The sequence below is a fragment of the Alligator mississippiensis genome, chromosome 1 (assembly GCF_030867095.1).
Source record: "Alligator mississippiensis isolate rAllMis1 chromosome 1, rAllMis1, whole genome shotgun sequence".
In the NCBI taxonomy this organism is placed as follows: domain Eukaryota; kingdom Metazoa; phylum Chordata; order Crocodylia; family Alligatoridae; genus Alligator; species Alligator mississippiensis.
The window spans coordinates 343,232,637-343,248,737 of record NC_081824.1 but is presented as its reverse complement, the minus strand read 5'-3'; the positions used below and the strand labels follow the sequence as shown (position 1 = coordinate 343,248,737).

General features: G+C 40.4%; 1 protein-coding gene across 3 annotated transcripts in view; it reads right to left on the bottom strand.

Moving 5' to 3' along the window:
• Positions 1 to 1,530: 1,530 nt before the first annotated feature.
• EIF5B (eukaryotic translation initiation factor 5B) overlaps positions 1,531 to 16,101 on the bottom strand; it is a 42,423-nt gene continuing 27,852 nt past the window's right edge. For 2 of the 3 annotated variants that reach the window (XM_006277681.4, XM_006277682.4), the window contains exons 13-24: positions 14,479 to 14,546; positions 10,898 to 11,039; positions 8,674 to 8,805; positions 7,821 to 8,003; positions 7,554 to 7,715; positions 6,756 to 6,887; positions 5,634 to 5,765; positions 5,452 to 5,528; positions 5,158 to 5,322; positions 4,134 to 4,272; positions 3,494 to 3,655; positions 1,531 to 2,278 (exon numbers count right to left, since the gene is read on the bottom strand). In XM_006277681.4, the coding sequence (XP_006277743.1) occupies positions 2,171 to 2,278; positions 3,494 to 3,655; positions 4,134 to 4,272; positions 5,158 to 5,322; positions 5,452 to 5,528; positions 5,634 to 5,765; positions 6,756 to 6,887; positions 7,554 to 7,715; positions 7,821 to 8,003; positions 8,674 to 8,805; positions 10,898 to 11,039; positions 14,479 to 14,546 (1,602 nt within the window). In that variant the 3' untranslated portion in view covers positions 1,531 to 2,170. Of the gene's footprint in view, positions 2,279 to 3,493; positions 3,656 to 4,133; positions 4,273 to 5,157; positions 5,323 to 5,451; positions 5,529 to 5,633; positions 5,766 to 6,755; positions 6,888 to 7,553; positions 7,716 to 7,820; positions 8,004 to 8,673; positions 8,806 to 10,897; positions 11,040 to 14,478; positions 14,547 to 16,101 lie in introns of those variants that run through there. The other variant, XM_019485076.2, reaches the window with a different exon arrangement.

Sequence of the window (16,101 nt, the reverse complement as noted above, 5' to 3'; positions counted from 1 at the left end):
CACAATAGTAAAAGTAGCTGAAACCTGCAGAGTGCACGTTGCAAGACTTGTCAAACTTTGACACATTTTTAACAAGTTCTATTTTTGGATCAAGCTGTGGACTTCAAAATAAGTGTTTATCATCTGAGAAGAAGCATGTGTGTCCATTATCTGGAAAAAAAAAAATTACCCACGAATAGAAGCTGTCTGCCTAGCTCTGTGGTGAACCTGAAAATGGGTAGCCTGGAAAATGAATTTCCCAACCTGTTCCCCCCCTTCCTTCCTTTACTGTATGGCTATTTGACTTTTGAAGTGAATCATTTTGCTTGATCAAAAGGGATGAAGGAAAAGCCCAATCATAACTACCTCCTGCTGCAGGAGGCTAATGATCATTCTACCTTGACCTTTAATACTTTGGTCTACTATTATCTGATGGAGAACTACTGGATTTAAGGGTATGAACAGCTTTAGATTTGTGACCGGTCCAAACACAATGAAGTTGGTGGCCCTTTGCAAAAGGGAGTTTGAAATCTCAAGGATGCTTTTCATTATGCATGTTTAACTAACAAGTCAGTTTTAGAACAGTTCACCCCAGAACAGTAAGCTAGCTCCATTGTAAGAATAGGCCAAAAATAATGTTTTATCGACCATACCTAAAATTATAAGAATGTGTGTGATGCTTTAAAAACATTACAGGTGGACATCAAAGAAAAGTCTTCAAGCTTTAAAAGATCAAACAGAATCATTCCACAAGCAGAAGAAAATGTACTATAAATATTGTTACAGTGAACTACACTATAGCCCCAAGATTTTTTTTGGCCTTTGACAAATTCAAATTCAAAGGTAACACTGTCACACATGATGCCTCTTCCAAAAACATGCATCTTTAAATGAAATATAGGATTTTCTTGTTTGTAATTTAAAGTAACATTTTTCAAAGTCACATCATCCATCCATTTTACACTAGTCCTGTGATGAAACACTGGAGAGTCAGGGTTTATAAAAAGGGGAAAAAAGTTTATCTAGGCCAGATATCAGATGGGTAGAAAATAGAATTAACAGTATCAATGACAGGAAACAAAACAAAAAAAACACCACATATGTACTGATTTCCAGCTTCCAGTTAGCAAAAGTCTTTTGCATTGTCAAGTCACCTGGTTAAGTTTTGGCTCACTGGCTAGAGATCAAGTACTCCCCTAACTTTATCTATCTGTGCAGAGCAAGCATGCCATGTCCTTGATAATCACAATTCTGAACAGCAGCAAGTTATTCTAGCTTGCTAAAAACCCAGCTACAGACTTTCCAGCTTTAAATGTCAAAGTGTTAAAAAGAACCTTAACTGCTGATTTTCCTGGGCAGGGTGGAGGTGAAACAAAGGGTAAAGTTGCATGGAAGAGGATGGTAGCTTCCATCTAATGAGGAAACTCTGCAAGTTCTATCTCCTTACCTGACAGTGCTGCAGATGCAAGCTTCAGTGGCACTTTTGTGTTATATAAACAGCCCATAAAAAGTGATGCCTTATTCATTGAAGCAAAATTGTAACAAGCAGGCGAGCGTCCATTTCCTTTATTTGTGGCTCTGCATTGTAATGATTACAGGTTAAAGTTGATTTTTCATGAACTGTACAAGCAATAAAAGGTGGCCAGCTAATGCTTTACATTGTTTCACACAAAGCAAATACAGAAATCTAATTACCTAATTTTCTATTTTAAAAAATGTCTATAGGCACAACGCATAAGAGAATGCTGAGGGGAGAGAGACGGAAAAAAAAGGAAGAGGTATGCATAAATAAAGAAGTATTTCTTACATCAAAAACATCCAAGAATCAAAGTCTGCAGAAGCTTGGTTAATCAATACTGCAGTACTGGTTTCATCAGTATAAAAGTGAAAGAGTTTTAGTTCTGTAATAAAAATTTTTATTTGGGGGGAGAACATGGAAGGAAGAAGGGCAAACTTTAAAACAGCAGCCAGTATAAGGGAAGGTGAACAGGCACATTGGAACCGTGGGAACATGTAAATTGACCACTGTCAAACCAGTGTAAGTTTCTTGGTTTCTCATGGAAAACATTTATCAACTTATTTTCCTCCCAAAACATAAGTCCAACAGCATCTTCAATATTTTGACTTTGTTGGTGATTTTCACAATAGGAATAGTGAGTTTATTCCAGCCTGCCCATTGTTTAAAAATTTTCTAGATGATTTCAAATACTTTCTTCAGCTCTACAATAAGCTGCCAGTCAGATTTCTGCATTTCATCTCTAAACCAGTCCTTCAGAGCATCAATGGACTGACGACTGATCTACAACACACAACAAAAGGGATGTTAGAAACGTGTACTAATGACATTATTCTACCACATGGTCTAGTGGATAAGGCATGTTGGGAAAGCAGGTTTCTAATTCCAGTTTTGCTGTTGGCCTGCACTGTCTAGACAGTTACTTTAACTATCTGGTTTCCATTATTTTGTCAATACTAAAACTCCTCCAGCTACAGATCAACTTTATGGTTGTAGTGTGCAGCACAGAAGTTAAGACAGAGAGATCATGTTGGTTCAGCTCCCTATAGTCAAACTTAGAAACCCCATAATAAATTTACCAAGCTCCATCCTAAAACTAATTAGGTTTCTACTCTTTGATAGCAAGAACACAACCCTGTTGTAAATCATTTTTAAAAGTTGAAAGAATCTATACTGTTGTGGTTGCACACATTATGAAGGGATTTAGCTCATAACAAGCTCCCTTCCTGGCCCAGGTGCCTATGATTTAGAGAAGCAAAGATCAACCATTTTAGAGTTGCCAACCCTCCAGTATTGCCCTCGAGTCTCCAGGAACCTGCTAAGAGTTACCCGGGAGATAAATGATAGGGCATTCATTAAAGTAAATGTTAAATGCTGAATCGGATTTATACACTAGTCCAGTGGGTTTTTAAAATGCAATAGTAATGTGCATTTGCCTTCCTGACGTGAAGTCTACGCGCCATAATTAATGTCATTACATCATATGATGAAACCTCCTGGAATAGATTCAAACAGAGTTGGCAACCCTAACCATTATCCAGACATACCAAAGCAGACGCACTGCAGCACCTAGTACATTAGTGGACTGCAAAATCTAGATACATTGCAGTTCTGTTCCAGGTGCTAACCAGACAAAGGTAAACAGAACAATACACCACGTTAAGGGAAGAGGGTGACCTGAGATATAGTTCTTTATTCTTAACATATTTGCTATTTTCCTTGTCACACACAAGAATGATGCACAACATATCTGACTATAGCATTTCAATCCACTGGTGATGAAAGCTGGCGCTCTTAGTAATGCTCCCGCAAGAGTTTTGTGCTAGTGAGAAACTAGGCTACAGAAAAGAGCCATCACTAGGCTCATTCACTAGGGAATGAAGCTGAGAGTTATTATCCAGTACACAACTCTTCAGGCTTTCATGTTGCACTTGAAGCCATGTTACTAGGAGGCCACCAGCCTTTTTACAAAGGGTGCATGTCTCTAGAGCTTCTTACCTTACTGACAAGGATATCTGTTGCTTCAAAGTGTCGTCCGTACATTTTAGGTGATTCACCAGGAATCGGTTCTATTTTAATGCAGACTTCTTGGCCTTTTTTTGCAACATCCACGGGTTTATGATTTATTTCTATGCTTGTAACTATTCCAATTTCCACAAACTGCAATGCAACAGAGAAGCTATGATAAAATTAAATTTAATGCAGCCTGTTGGCTTCTTTATTGTTTACAACAGCTACTTTAGTGACCTCAAACATTAAGGTACATTTTAAAACAAGGAGAGTATTTCCTCTTTCCACCTGGCTCCCAAGGACTCAGTTTTTAATCTTTACAACTTGGTGTCATATTACAGGCACTGTGAAAGCAATAGGTTGGATCAGGAAACTTAATAACACATGCTGTCTAAATCCATCATTTACCCTACATCACCTCTGCTAGAACACAGCACACTGCCCAACCTGTACATCAAGGATGGTAGATCATCAGGGAAGAAGCCCTGTTGAGCAGCTCCTCAGCCTCCCACAGAGATTCTGTGCTGTTGGAAGTACAGGCTTAAACAGAGGGTTTAGCTGGCACAGTACACCGTCTCACCTACTTCATGAGACCAAAACTCATGTACAAAAATGAACTATTACTCACGTTTTTGCTAGGGACACACATGGGAGTCCCCTGCTTCACCTGGCCAGCTTCCACAAGTACGCCCATCACTATTGGGTCACGGGAATTGAAAATAAACTGAGGGAGTATTTTCATCTTACAAGGAAATACTGCTATATGCCTAAGAGGACAAGGAAAAGGCATTTAGAAATATTTCCTGAACCATTTAGCATTTGCACATGCCCACAAACTTGAGAAACCTTTATCACTTTGGAAGAGTATTCACTGAATAAGACACTGCTGGAACAAGGATCCTTTCTGGGCTGACTTAACCAGCCAATAACAGGTACTCCAAAATAGCAGAGTTACTATTCAAAGCAGGTTACAAAGGAAAAAAGTTTACATGACATAACAAAGACCAAATACAAGTAAAGTACTTACAGGGATATTCTACCCTTAAAAATAACTCAAGTAACATTACAAGGATCCTTTGCCTAATTGGTGAGAATGATTTTTATTTGAAAATCAAGCAACCATCTTTTTAACTAGCAAACTCAATTTGGGAGCTGAACACTAGTACTATGGCTTCTGCAGGTTAAATGCTGGCCCCAGTTCTTTTCTGGCAATCTTTTGATGGTGCCATATCTGCATAGCCAAATCATAAATCAATCCTGTGAATTAGAATTTAATTTCTGCAAACGTGTAAGAACAGAACCCAAGTAACACCCTCTGCTGGCCCTCCAAGAAGTAGTTACAATTTACTTTAGTTACTTAAAGAAGAAAGAAGCCCATCGACTCAGGGCAGAGCTGGATCCATATTCTATTATAATCGGATCAATTTTATTAAGTATGATTATTTTGAAACTCAAGTCCTATTAAATCTAAAGCTTGAATGGAAAGGACTAACATTTCGCAAAGACCCCAATAAAAAGCACATGCCCTACAGCTCCATCACAGAAACAAAAGCATGCATTTGACTGCATGATTTTCATTTCGTAAGGCAATAAAACAGTAAACAAGATGCTACATCAAATTAGAAGAATCCAAGAGGACAGTGCTCACTTACTTGAATTCTTCCTGTTTCTGTTTTTTGTAGTCTTGCCTGTATTTTGTAAAGGCATCAAATAAGTGATAAATTATTTCTGCACTAAAAATTCTAACTCCTAAGCTATCAGCCATTTCTTGAGCGTCCCGTTCGATCCTCACATCGAATGCCAGAATTACAGCGTATCTGCAAGTTAAAAAAAAAATGAAGTCATGAGAAATATACTGAGTGGTAGACTGCAAATCAGCTGGGAAGGAAGGAACCTTTTTAGTTTCTTCAATACATTGTCTTGCCATGTGAACAACAATTACTTACTGGGGATCATGCTCCAACATAACTGATGCCTTCATTACATCCTTTTTGTGGACAGGACCTATATTAATTCCAGCATACTGTTGAGGAAAAAGCAATCAATGACTAATCCTGTTCTCTTCAGTTAGCTTATGCAGTCATGACAAAACAGAATAATAATGTCAAATGGGACACAAAGTACTTACTGGCACTTCTGATGTTTTAAGGAATTCAAGTAATGCTTCCAAAGAACCCAAAGTAGAGGCCTGGACATAAACTCCTTTCTCTTCTAACTTGATAGCATTTAATGTTTGCTTCAGTTCATGTATTAATTCATCCTTTAAAAAGAAAAGCATGTGTTAGCGATCTTAGCATGCTACTAGAGCAGGGATGGGGAACCCCCAGGCTGCCAGCCGGATACGGTCAGCCCGGGACTCCATTTCCAAGCTGCCCCTGCCTGCATGGCTTGTGCCGGTCTCCATGGAGACCCCAGCGCCTCAGCCACACTGGAGGGCTGCTCCGGAGCTCCTGGTATCTTGCAGGAGGGGGGGTGGTGGGCAGCTTTCTCCAGAGCCAGGGCAGAGCCACAATCTGTAGCCTGCATGCTCCAGGCAGGCGCATGCACACAGGGGATAGTGGCTCTGCCCCGGCTCCTTGCAGCAATGATAGCCTGCCTGGAGCAGGGGCAGAGCCACGACCCCCTGCCCAGAGCATGCAGGCTACAGATCACAGCTCTGCCCTGGCTCCAGAGCAGCCCCCTGCGCTGCTCTGCCAGAGTGGCTGAGGCCAGGGTCTCCATGGAGACTGGCACAAGCCATATGGGCAGGGGTGGCTTGGAAATGGAGTCCCCTGGCTGACTGCATCCAGCCCGCAGGCCAGACGTTCCCCAACCCTGTACTAGAGCTTCCCAAACCACAGACCTTCTCTGTGCATGAACTTACACTGCACATGTCAGTGCAGTACCCAAAACCACATGCCCATTTTGAGAGCTGAAAAGCCCTAAGCTCTGTCACTACACCTCACATCAATGATCATTGTTATGAGGGTATCCCCCCCCAGGACAGCCAGAAGAATCTCTATTGGACCAGTTGTGCCAAACTCGCAACACTTCAATAGAGCAAGGAGCAATAGAGATATCTCTACCAATAATAATAATAATAATAATAATAATAATAATAATAATAATAGAGATATCTCTACCAATATCTCTACCAATAAAAGAGGTCATTACTTGACCTCTATTATAGGTCAAGTAACACTATTGCCAGTGTTACTTGACCTCTAATGACAGACCTGACTGAAGTCATGCAAGTGCAGCAGTAACTTACTTTGAGAACAGGAATTTCATCCTCTTTGTAAGCCACAAGCAATGGCAAACCAGCCAACGTCTTCTCCAAGTCCTTCCCAAGGATCTTTACCCCCTGGGCTGCAACCACCTCTTTATGTTTTTCATACTGGTTCTGAAGAGAAAAAAAACCCAGAACAGAAAAAAACCCACCTCAGTTAAGATTTCATGTGGCTACTGTTTATTAGTATGTTTCTTCTACAGCCCAAAAGAATCCCAGGGCAGAATCTCACCCTCTCTATTTTAAGCATGATCACAAAAAACCCCAACCAAACAACTCTTATTTTTCTCTAGGACCCAGAAGACAAGATTCAAGATTAATGGCTTGATACACAACTTTAAGGTTCAACTGTAACAAGGTTAGAATAGCTTAATTTCCAACCCTGTGCAAAGCAAGAAGCAGGTTGCAGATTTCTGGGGTTTCTTGAACCTCTTCAGGATATCTGGCACCAGTTAAGTCTTTGCTTCAGTAATGTCAGCCTACAAGTGAATGACTCAGACTTTCTATAGTGTTTGTTTCATGTTAACCCAAATCCCATCCCCTTCCACCCACCCAAAGTTCTCATCCATGAAATAAGATCAATTGTCAACACAGGCTTGAACCCTGACAACTGGCAAGGATGTTTTAATCCTCGTCAGCGTGGTAACTTGATCCTGGTCCTGAACCACCGTCACAGTTGAGAGAAAATGAGCACAGGTGCACTGTAATCTGCAACTTCTTCTGTTTGTTTCCTCCCCTTTTTGATTCACTGAAGGTCACCGTGACATTCTGCTCTCCTACCTTAACTCGCAATTCTTTCATAGGAGGAGGTAGCAGAAGACCTCTAATCTGAGTTACTATAGGACCTTCCACTCCAGGGACAATAATGGTATCTCCTTCCTTCAGACGTCCGTTAATCAAAATTACATCTATGGTAGTACCCATACCTGGAAGTGCTTTAACCTGCGAAATGAGAGAGAGAGAGAGAGAAAAAAAAAGTCAAATTCACCATCCCAGATGAAAAAAAATAAGTGCTAGACAAGTATTTGGAGCGTGGTTCTGAATTACCTCCATAACCTGAGCCCTCAGCTCTTCACATTGTGCCAGTCGCTTGGTTAGCATAGTTTGTGTCAATTCAACAAGAAGGACTATCAGACTGCCCATGCCATCTCCAGTGTGAGCAGAGGTAGGTACCAGAGAAACAAAAGTGCGGGGATCCTTATTCTCATAAAACAAGGCAGCATTCAAGCCCTAAAACAAGGAAGAAAACATGATCAGAGCAAAAGTTATGGAGCCATTTGGTCCCGGTCAGCTCTTGTCTGTCAGGTTTTCCTTAAAAAAAAAAAAAAAAATCAGTATTAAAAAAAAGCCACATTTTATTAATATTTTAAACATGCAGCTTCAACTGTCAGGCTGTAAAGTATACAAGAGAGTGACAAAGGCTTCAAGGTACAAGGAAAATGCTATAAAAGTAAATTTCTACATTTTAAACTTACAGGTAGCTTTTAAGAGCACCACAGTGAGTCTTCAGGAGATAACCTAATAGTATTTATCACACTGACAAGAGAGAAAGAGGAGAGAGACAGAAGAATCTCTCAGGGAATTTGAATGAAGGAGAGAACAGGTGTAGAAAACATCTGGGTTTTTTTCTTAACCCCATGGACTCTGCAGCTATTAGCTACTTCTTCGCATCAAAGTATCTCAGGGTTGCAATTGGGGCGGGGAGGGATAGAAAAAGCTGTCTCTAATCAAAGTAAGGAAGTGAATGTAGAAAGCATAGGTAATTTAAATAAAGTTAACACTGGGTAAGTGTCAGAAAGCATACAATAGACATTTCTCCGTAATATGAGGGCTCTCTTGCCTGCTTTGCAAATCCAGCTTCCCACATGCATTTTTACTTGTTAAAAGAACGAAGGCCTACCTGTTTTGCAAATTCCACTATGATTGCTTTTGCACGTTCTTCAAATTCATCTCGCGTGTTCTTTTTCTGCTTCTTCAAAGTGACTGCTACATCAGTATCAGGGCTTTTTTTCCAGTCATATAACCTATCAATCTTGAAAATACAGTATTAGCAGTTATGCCATCTCAGCAGAAAGAAGTGTTTTCTTGAGATTATACCTACAGGAGTCGCATGTTATTTACTCAAGGCAAAATTTGTCAAAAATTGCAAGAAATACCTCAGGTATTCCTCAGTATTAAGCATCACAGAATTCATTTTAATGGTAACTTGTCACTGAAAAACAACAGAAGTCTTCAAAACAGACCTAACCAGGATTGCAACCTATGAAGCAAGCAATGCTGGAGAATATTGTGTGGAAACAATACTACTATTAGTTTGCTTTAAAAAACAGAAAAAAAATCAAGTCTTTTTGTTTATCTGCACAAAGTTTTTGTACTTGAAAGGCAAATTTGATGCAACACAAGTAATCAAATCAATATCCCCACGCCAACAGGATGAACCTTTAGCCTTTAAGGTTCCCACTTACTTTCTTTTGGAATACAAAAGTCCCACTTTCATTACAAAAAATGCTCTAAGTGCATATGCTCAATTAAAAGGAGGAGATTTAACTGTGCTTATTAAGGCATTCTAGAAGTTGTTGGCAAGGTTGGGGTGCTTTTTGTGCAGCACAGCAAAAAAAAAAATCACACCAATACCACCTGATGCAACTTGAAAATTGTTGATAGAGGAAGTGCATTCAAAACAAACACTGTAAATAAATTAAATAAAAAAAAACCTCCCCACCACACAAGTTTTTAAACAGGTTCATTTCAGTCCAAGGCTCTACTCTCATTTAATTCAAATCCCAACTTAACACACTTCCTTCCCTAGTGCTCACAAGCTAAATTATGACTTAATTATGGGTGTGTGCATCTCAATAACTCAGTTAACGCATGATTTTTTCACTGTAACTCATCTTTATTATTTTTTTAAACACTCGCATATTGCGTCAGATCATGCAATATCCAGACAATCATATGCAGATGACAAGTGACTTTCAGTAAGCTTGCAATGGGTTTCAGCTCTATCACTGTAATTTGAGTACGCAGTGCAATTTTTGTACCTTACACACCAATATCTGTTTTATAAAGTAAGGCTACAAGTCTGTCATGTAAAGCCTGGTAAAGTTATCTAAAAATAGGTTCCTTAATACAGTTTATAAAAGCCATTTCAAGATGTATGCAACACGTTTAACATGTTTCTTTACTACCTTAGCTTTTCTGTCTACACAAATACTTCACTGCAACTTGTACTGTGTATCTGTGTGCAGAAGGAGAGGGGGGTTCTCTTTCATGAGAAACCAAAATGCCTGTCACCTTTCCTGAAAACACTTACCAGGTAATCAACCAGAGACAAAAGCTAGTACGTAAACTTCTCTATACTACTGTCAACGAATACAACAGTACCTGGAAAGAGTCCTTAAAAATGTACTTGTGTTCACTAAAAAATCCACAATTATGATATTTCCACCTAACAAAATAAGAGTCAACTTTTACTGAAGTGGATCTTCTAAGGATGGAGCAGATTTGTACTCCTAATTTAAGGGAACAAAGTAGTACCCAATAAGTTCATCTGAACAACTGCAGACTGACCATAAAGAACAGGTTTCATTACTGGGCCCACATTACATTTGCATGGGATGAAGAACACCAAGATCATTATGGAGTACTTAAACTGCTCTGCAAGGACCATGTAGTTTTTTCTCAGTTTAGTTTATTAAAAAAAAAGTTAAACAGAAAAGGAACTAAAAAACACTTCTTCACTTTTGAGAAGAGGATGTCTGTTCTGGCTGATGATTACATTTAAAAACAGAATTCACATTTACAAACAAAACAGCATGCTAAGCATTTAGTAGGGTCACAGTGTTCTTGCCACGATGGTCCAGGAAATGTAAGACACACAGATTTTCTGATCTTTTGCTGGACCAACTGTATAGCTGGGAAGAGATGTTAAACCAGCTTTCCTTCAGCTTTGCGAAAGAAAGAGGCAGAGGCCTGAAGAAGAGCGCTTTAGGCTCAAAAGCTGGTTAAATACCCAACTACGCAAGTTGGTTCAATAAAAAGATATCACAAAAAAAAGACCACTCTTGGCTCTCCTACTATCTGACATTCAGTATTCTGTACAGATTTTTGAGAGGTCTCCTTACCTTGTTGAGAGCTACTATAAAAGGGCATTTCTTCGATTTCAGCAAGTTTATAGACTCAATTGTCTGTGGCTCCAAACCATGCATGATGTCAACCACAAGAATAGCAATATCACAAAGTGAGCTTCCTCGATTTCTTAGATTGCTGTAGTAACAAAAGAGACTCTCTCATTCATGCGGCACTCAGTGCAGAGATGCATCTTTTATAGGGTCAATTCAAGTATGCTCAACAACAAGAGAGAGGAAAATGGCAATTTCTTGATTATTAAAAAGGTGACTCTTCCTCAGGACTAGGCAGCTTTGGTGAGCAGCATACCAGCCCCATAACATCAGTAAAGGATCATTTGCAAAATATATTGTATTTAATTAACAAAAGAATGACTTTGAGAAAACTTATAGACAGAGAGCAAGCAGCAAGAGATACAATGCTGCAATCAAACCTTCAGAACTATATACTATAATACATGACTTACTATCACATCTTCTAACTTGGTCTTCAGGTTACTGAGATGACAGCAAAGTCTTAAGGTAGCTTGTCACATTTAGCTTTAGTTGCACCGGCTTGAGTGGTGAATTACAGTATTGTTTGAACTTTCATTTTATTAACTTTTTCTCTTTCTGCTTTTGATATTCACATGGTCAGCCCTAGCCTTGAGTTCACTCTCACATTGCTTTTTTCCTTTCTTATCAATGCAAGAAAGGCAGCTTATGTTTTAACATTATTAACATAAGCATGTATAATGTAGGCCTCTTACTAGCTCAAATTAATTGAACCTGACACTAACTGACTGAATCAGAGGGATGAATGATTGGATATGTTACTAAAGGGTGATAAGAGGGGACCAACTGGACAGTGCCCAACTGCAGAGCCCTTGGAATTTCTAGTTTTGATGGACAGATCAAATTAGGAGTCCGGGGCATGCCCAAAGTAAGAAACTGGTAAAAGACCAAATTAAAGTGTGTACATGTGATAGGTTTGTTGAAATAAAGGAATATGCTGCCAGGATAAAAACATGAACAGTATGATTATCACAGGGAAACCAGTCAATGATACCTGGAAACGAAGAGTCAGAAGAGTAAAAATAAAGAAAAAGGATAAGAGAGGGACAACAAGGAAGTTGGGTGTATGTTGTTGTCCAACAACATCTGGACTGAAAAACAACCATTACCAGCAGAAGTTACCACCCTCTATTTTCAGGAACTGACCTTTTCTGTGAAGTGGAATAATATCTGGGATTGGGTGAGACCACTGAACTAAGTGTTTTTCTCTCTCCTTATGTAGAAACTATTAATACACTTAATGTGTTAATAAAAGTTAGATTTTAGTTAAGTTGAATGGTATGAGGCATATTCCATGTTCACTGTGGGTTGATTAAGCTTTAGCAACCCTTTAGCACGATGGGTGCATAACAAAAGCACATGTCAATGTCAATGCTGGACTATTGTGGCTGAGCCTGTAAACCAAGTTGGGTGTTTTACTGAAATGTGTGTGTTGAGTCTAGTGTTTTCTTTAACTTTTAGAGCAGGAAGAAGTATGGTTATGAAGACAAAGAGCCTGTTAGCAATGCAAGCGTACCATAAAAATGTTGAGTTAAAATTAATTTGGGTTCTATAACTGGACATCCTACAACTGGCGCATTAAGCCACTCAATTCATTTCTTCTTTGTTTAGGGATTCATTAAATGCCTTTGTCAACATGTAAAACATTTTAGAAGCATTAAACTGAACAGTAATGGCTTACAGCATGCCATTAAAGGCCTTTAAAAGACCACATCTGAACCCTTCTAAGTTTGTTTTCACTACATACAACTTTCAGACTATTTTGGGTTTTCTAAGAGTGTAAAGAGGAGAAGTTTACTCCGGCATAAAAATAGAGCAGACTGTATATCATGTCTCTTAGTAGAATGGGTCATTCTGTTCCAAGTAAAATTACCCCGATGAAGACCGGTCCAAGTCCATACTCAAGATAAAATTGAAGCAGAACATTGTTTGCTTAATGTTTTCTGGCCTGGTAGTAACCAAATACTGTACCACTGCGTATTACAGGTAACTAGCTTGGAAAAACTGGTTGCATCACCATAGAGTAAAATCCAGGTCATATTACTTTGTAATGAGGTTTGTATATACACACCCTAGGAAGCTACAATTCAGGTCACCAACTATGGAGAAACTATGGTAAGAGACTTTTTACCAGAGCACTTAAAATATATCTCAGATCTACAATGCTTTCTCTCATCTAAGCCTTCTAGACTCACTATTAAAAGATAACAATTACTTTTACACCATTCTTTAAGATGTTTGTGACTCAACTTGACCCAAATACAGGAAGGATGCATAATCTATCACGAGTCTACCAGATATACAAAACAGCAGAACATACAAATCCACTCACATATTCTCTTAACAAGTATAAAATGATTTATTTATTTATTTATTTATTTTTTAGGTGTGCACCAATAGAGATTTTGAGGGCTGATATAAATAGCCAATTTTTAAGGAGGCATATCAGCCAATACAGATCCAATTTCCAACACCAGTTGGACACAGCTGTAAGTCTGTTGTGGTGGAAGGGGAGTGGTGGAAGGAATGGGCATGGTGGGGCAGACAAGTGCCCCCGCTGTGAGGGAGGGAGTGGGGCTGGGGCAGGCGCTGCCCAGCTGGGGTGGGTTGGGGCATGGGACAGAGCCATTCTCATCTGGGGGGTGCAGGGAGGGGGATGGCTCCAGCCACTGCGTGTACCCTGGAAGGGCATGGGGGGGGCATGTACCCCTGGATCTGTGCAAGGTGAGGCAGAGCAGGGTGAGCTGCACCTGAGGTTGCACCAGACTCTTCCTGGTGGGGGGCTGGGCTTGGCTGCACGGCTGCACTCGGGGCAGGCAACAGCACTGGGAGGGGAGCTGCAGCTGCCCCAAATTTCACCGTAGGTGCTCCCCCGCCAGTGCTGCTGCCTCTGCCCACCCCAAGCACAGCCCTGACCCAACCCCCCCCACCAGGAAGAGCCTGGCACAGCCCCAGCCAAGCAGCAGCCCAGCCCAAGCAGCAGCCCACCCTGCCCCACAAAGATCCAGGGGCACCCCCCGCCATCCCCGTGCTTCCCGGATGAGCCATGGCTCCATCCCACGCCCTGCCCTGCCCCAGCTGGATGGTGCCTGCCTCAGCCCCACTCCCTCCCTCAACGTGGGAATCCTTGATGTACCCCCCACACCCTTTCCCTCCCCCTCCCCTTCTACCACACCAGACTTACAAGCTGCATGCAGTTCTCCAAGTTGCCGGGCTGTGCTCCTCATTGCCTGCGTGCAGCACTGCACTGTGACAACACGCGTACGCAGGCATATATAAGCCAAATTATCGGCCACATCAGGCCAATTTCTGACAGTCAATTTTCTTTATATTGGTGCCGATCCAATATCAGACTGATGCATTGGTGCACCTCTTTTTTTTTTTTTTTTTTTTATTAATGGTAATGGGTACTGTAGTAAGCAGATTTTCTCTAAAGCCTCTTACTCAGCTAGGAACCTACGTAAACACTGATAGTCACATGATCAGTTATGAAGGAAATTTCCTTGTTATAATGAGAAGGTTACCTGAAAGACTCATGTCCAGGAGTATCAATTATCAGCATTCCAGGAATCCTTACGGTATCTCTGTCAAACTAACATTTTCATTTATTAGCCATCTTGAAAAAAGTTATACAAGAACATAAATGTAACAATTTACAGCCTCACCAACCTTAATTAACTTGGAATATCCAATTAGATATTTTAGAGTTAGGGTCCTGGTCCCTCTTAACAGATTAAGTATGCTAACATGTCATGATAAAATGCTAGGATGTCATGATAAAAGCAAAGCTGTTAAGTGACAAACACTTAAATGAAGACCTCCAAAAAAATCAATTTCATATGGCACATCCTCTGAAGACCTAAAAGGCTGACTGGTTGCACTTATGATATTACATACCTATTGCAAAAAACTCAACTAAAACGAAACAGTTTAGTAATGTTTCTTGTCATCACAACTATCTTGTACTACCTGCATCTGAGAAATTAAGTCCCAATAGATTAAACAAACTGTCAAGGGACATGTATTATACTAAATTATTAGAACTGTTTTAATTTGCTGTTTGAGATTTCAGTAACAGCTCACAGCTGCTCTCCATACCGACTACATGTACTGGAGAAGCGCTTTTTGTATCAGAAAAAAAACAAATAGGGTGGTTGAGCAGTTAAATAAAATGACACCAGAATTCTTAATTAATAGACAGCATGTATACACGTGCAATTAATGCACATGAATAAACTGCAAAGCAATTTGCTCTGTAGTATGCTATTCCCAGGAATAGTATCTACACATGAGCCTGGGACAGCAGCAAAATGAAAAGGGGAGGAGCAGTTTAGGCTAGGGCTGCTCCTGTCCTGCTCTGCCTCCCTGTAGCAGCCAGAAGCTCCAGGCTCCGGCCACAGCTGCCTGGATGCCAGCCCCAGGGTCCAGCTGGCAACAGCAGCGTGGCCCAGGGTCCAGAGGGTAGCCCCCAAGTAGGTAGGGACCCAGGGAGGTCATGCCCAGGCAGTGGGTGGCTGTGTTGGAGGAGCTGGCTGGGCCATGAGGCTCCTGCAGCTCTACACTGCTCAGCAGCAGGCAGGAGTGTAGCTCCCTGCTGGCTGGGAATACCGGGCACAATTTGTACCTGGGTCAGTGTCTATACATGCACTGCTGCACAGTAAATAACGGCACAGCAGGGTAGTACTTGTATTTATAAGCACTACCCTGCTGCGGAGTTAATTAGTCTACTGTGACTTAATAGGGCCGCACATGTAGACACACGTTTACTGTGCAGCTAATCAGTCTACTCCACAGTAAACACCTCCAAAACCATAGTTTTAGATACTGTATCCTACACTAGCTTTCAAACTATAAGCAATGGTCTTCTATTGTTATGGATTTATAAGCAGTAACCATTTACACCCCGTTAAGAAAATGATTTAGTAAAAAACTGTAGGGTCATTTTATAGTTCTTTAATTAAGTATTTTATTAAATACACTTAGAGGCTACTTCAGGTTTAAAGCAGTCCCAATTTCTAACCAAATGTCAATGCAGAAAATTGACAAATGAAAGCAAACTGATGTTTGCATTTACAAGTGTACTTTCTAAAATGGGGCAGGTGGCAGTTAGAGGATTTTCTGAAGAGACACTAGATGAAATTCATGAT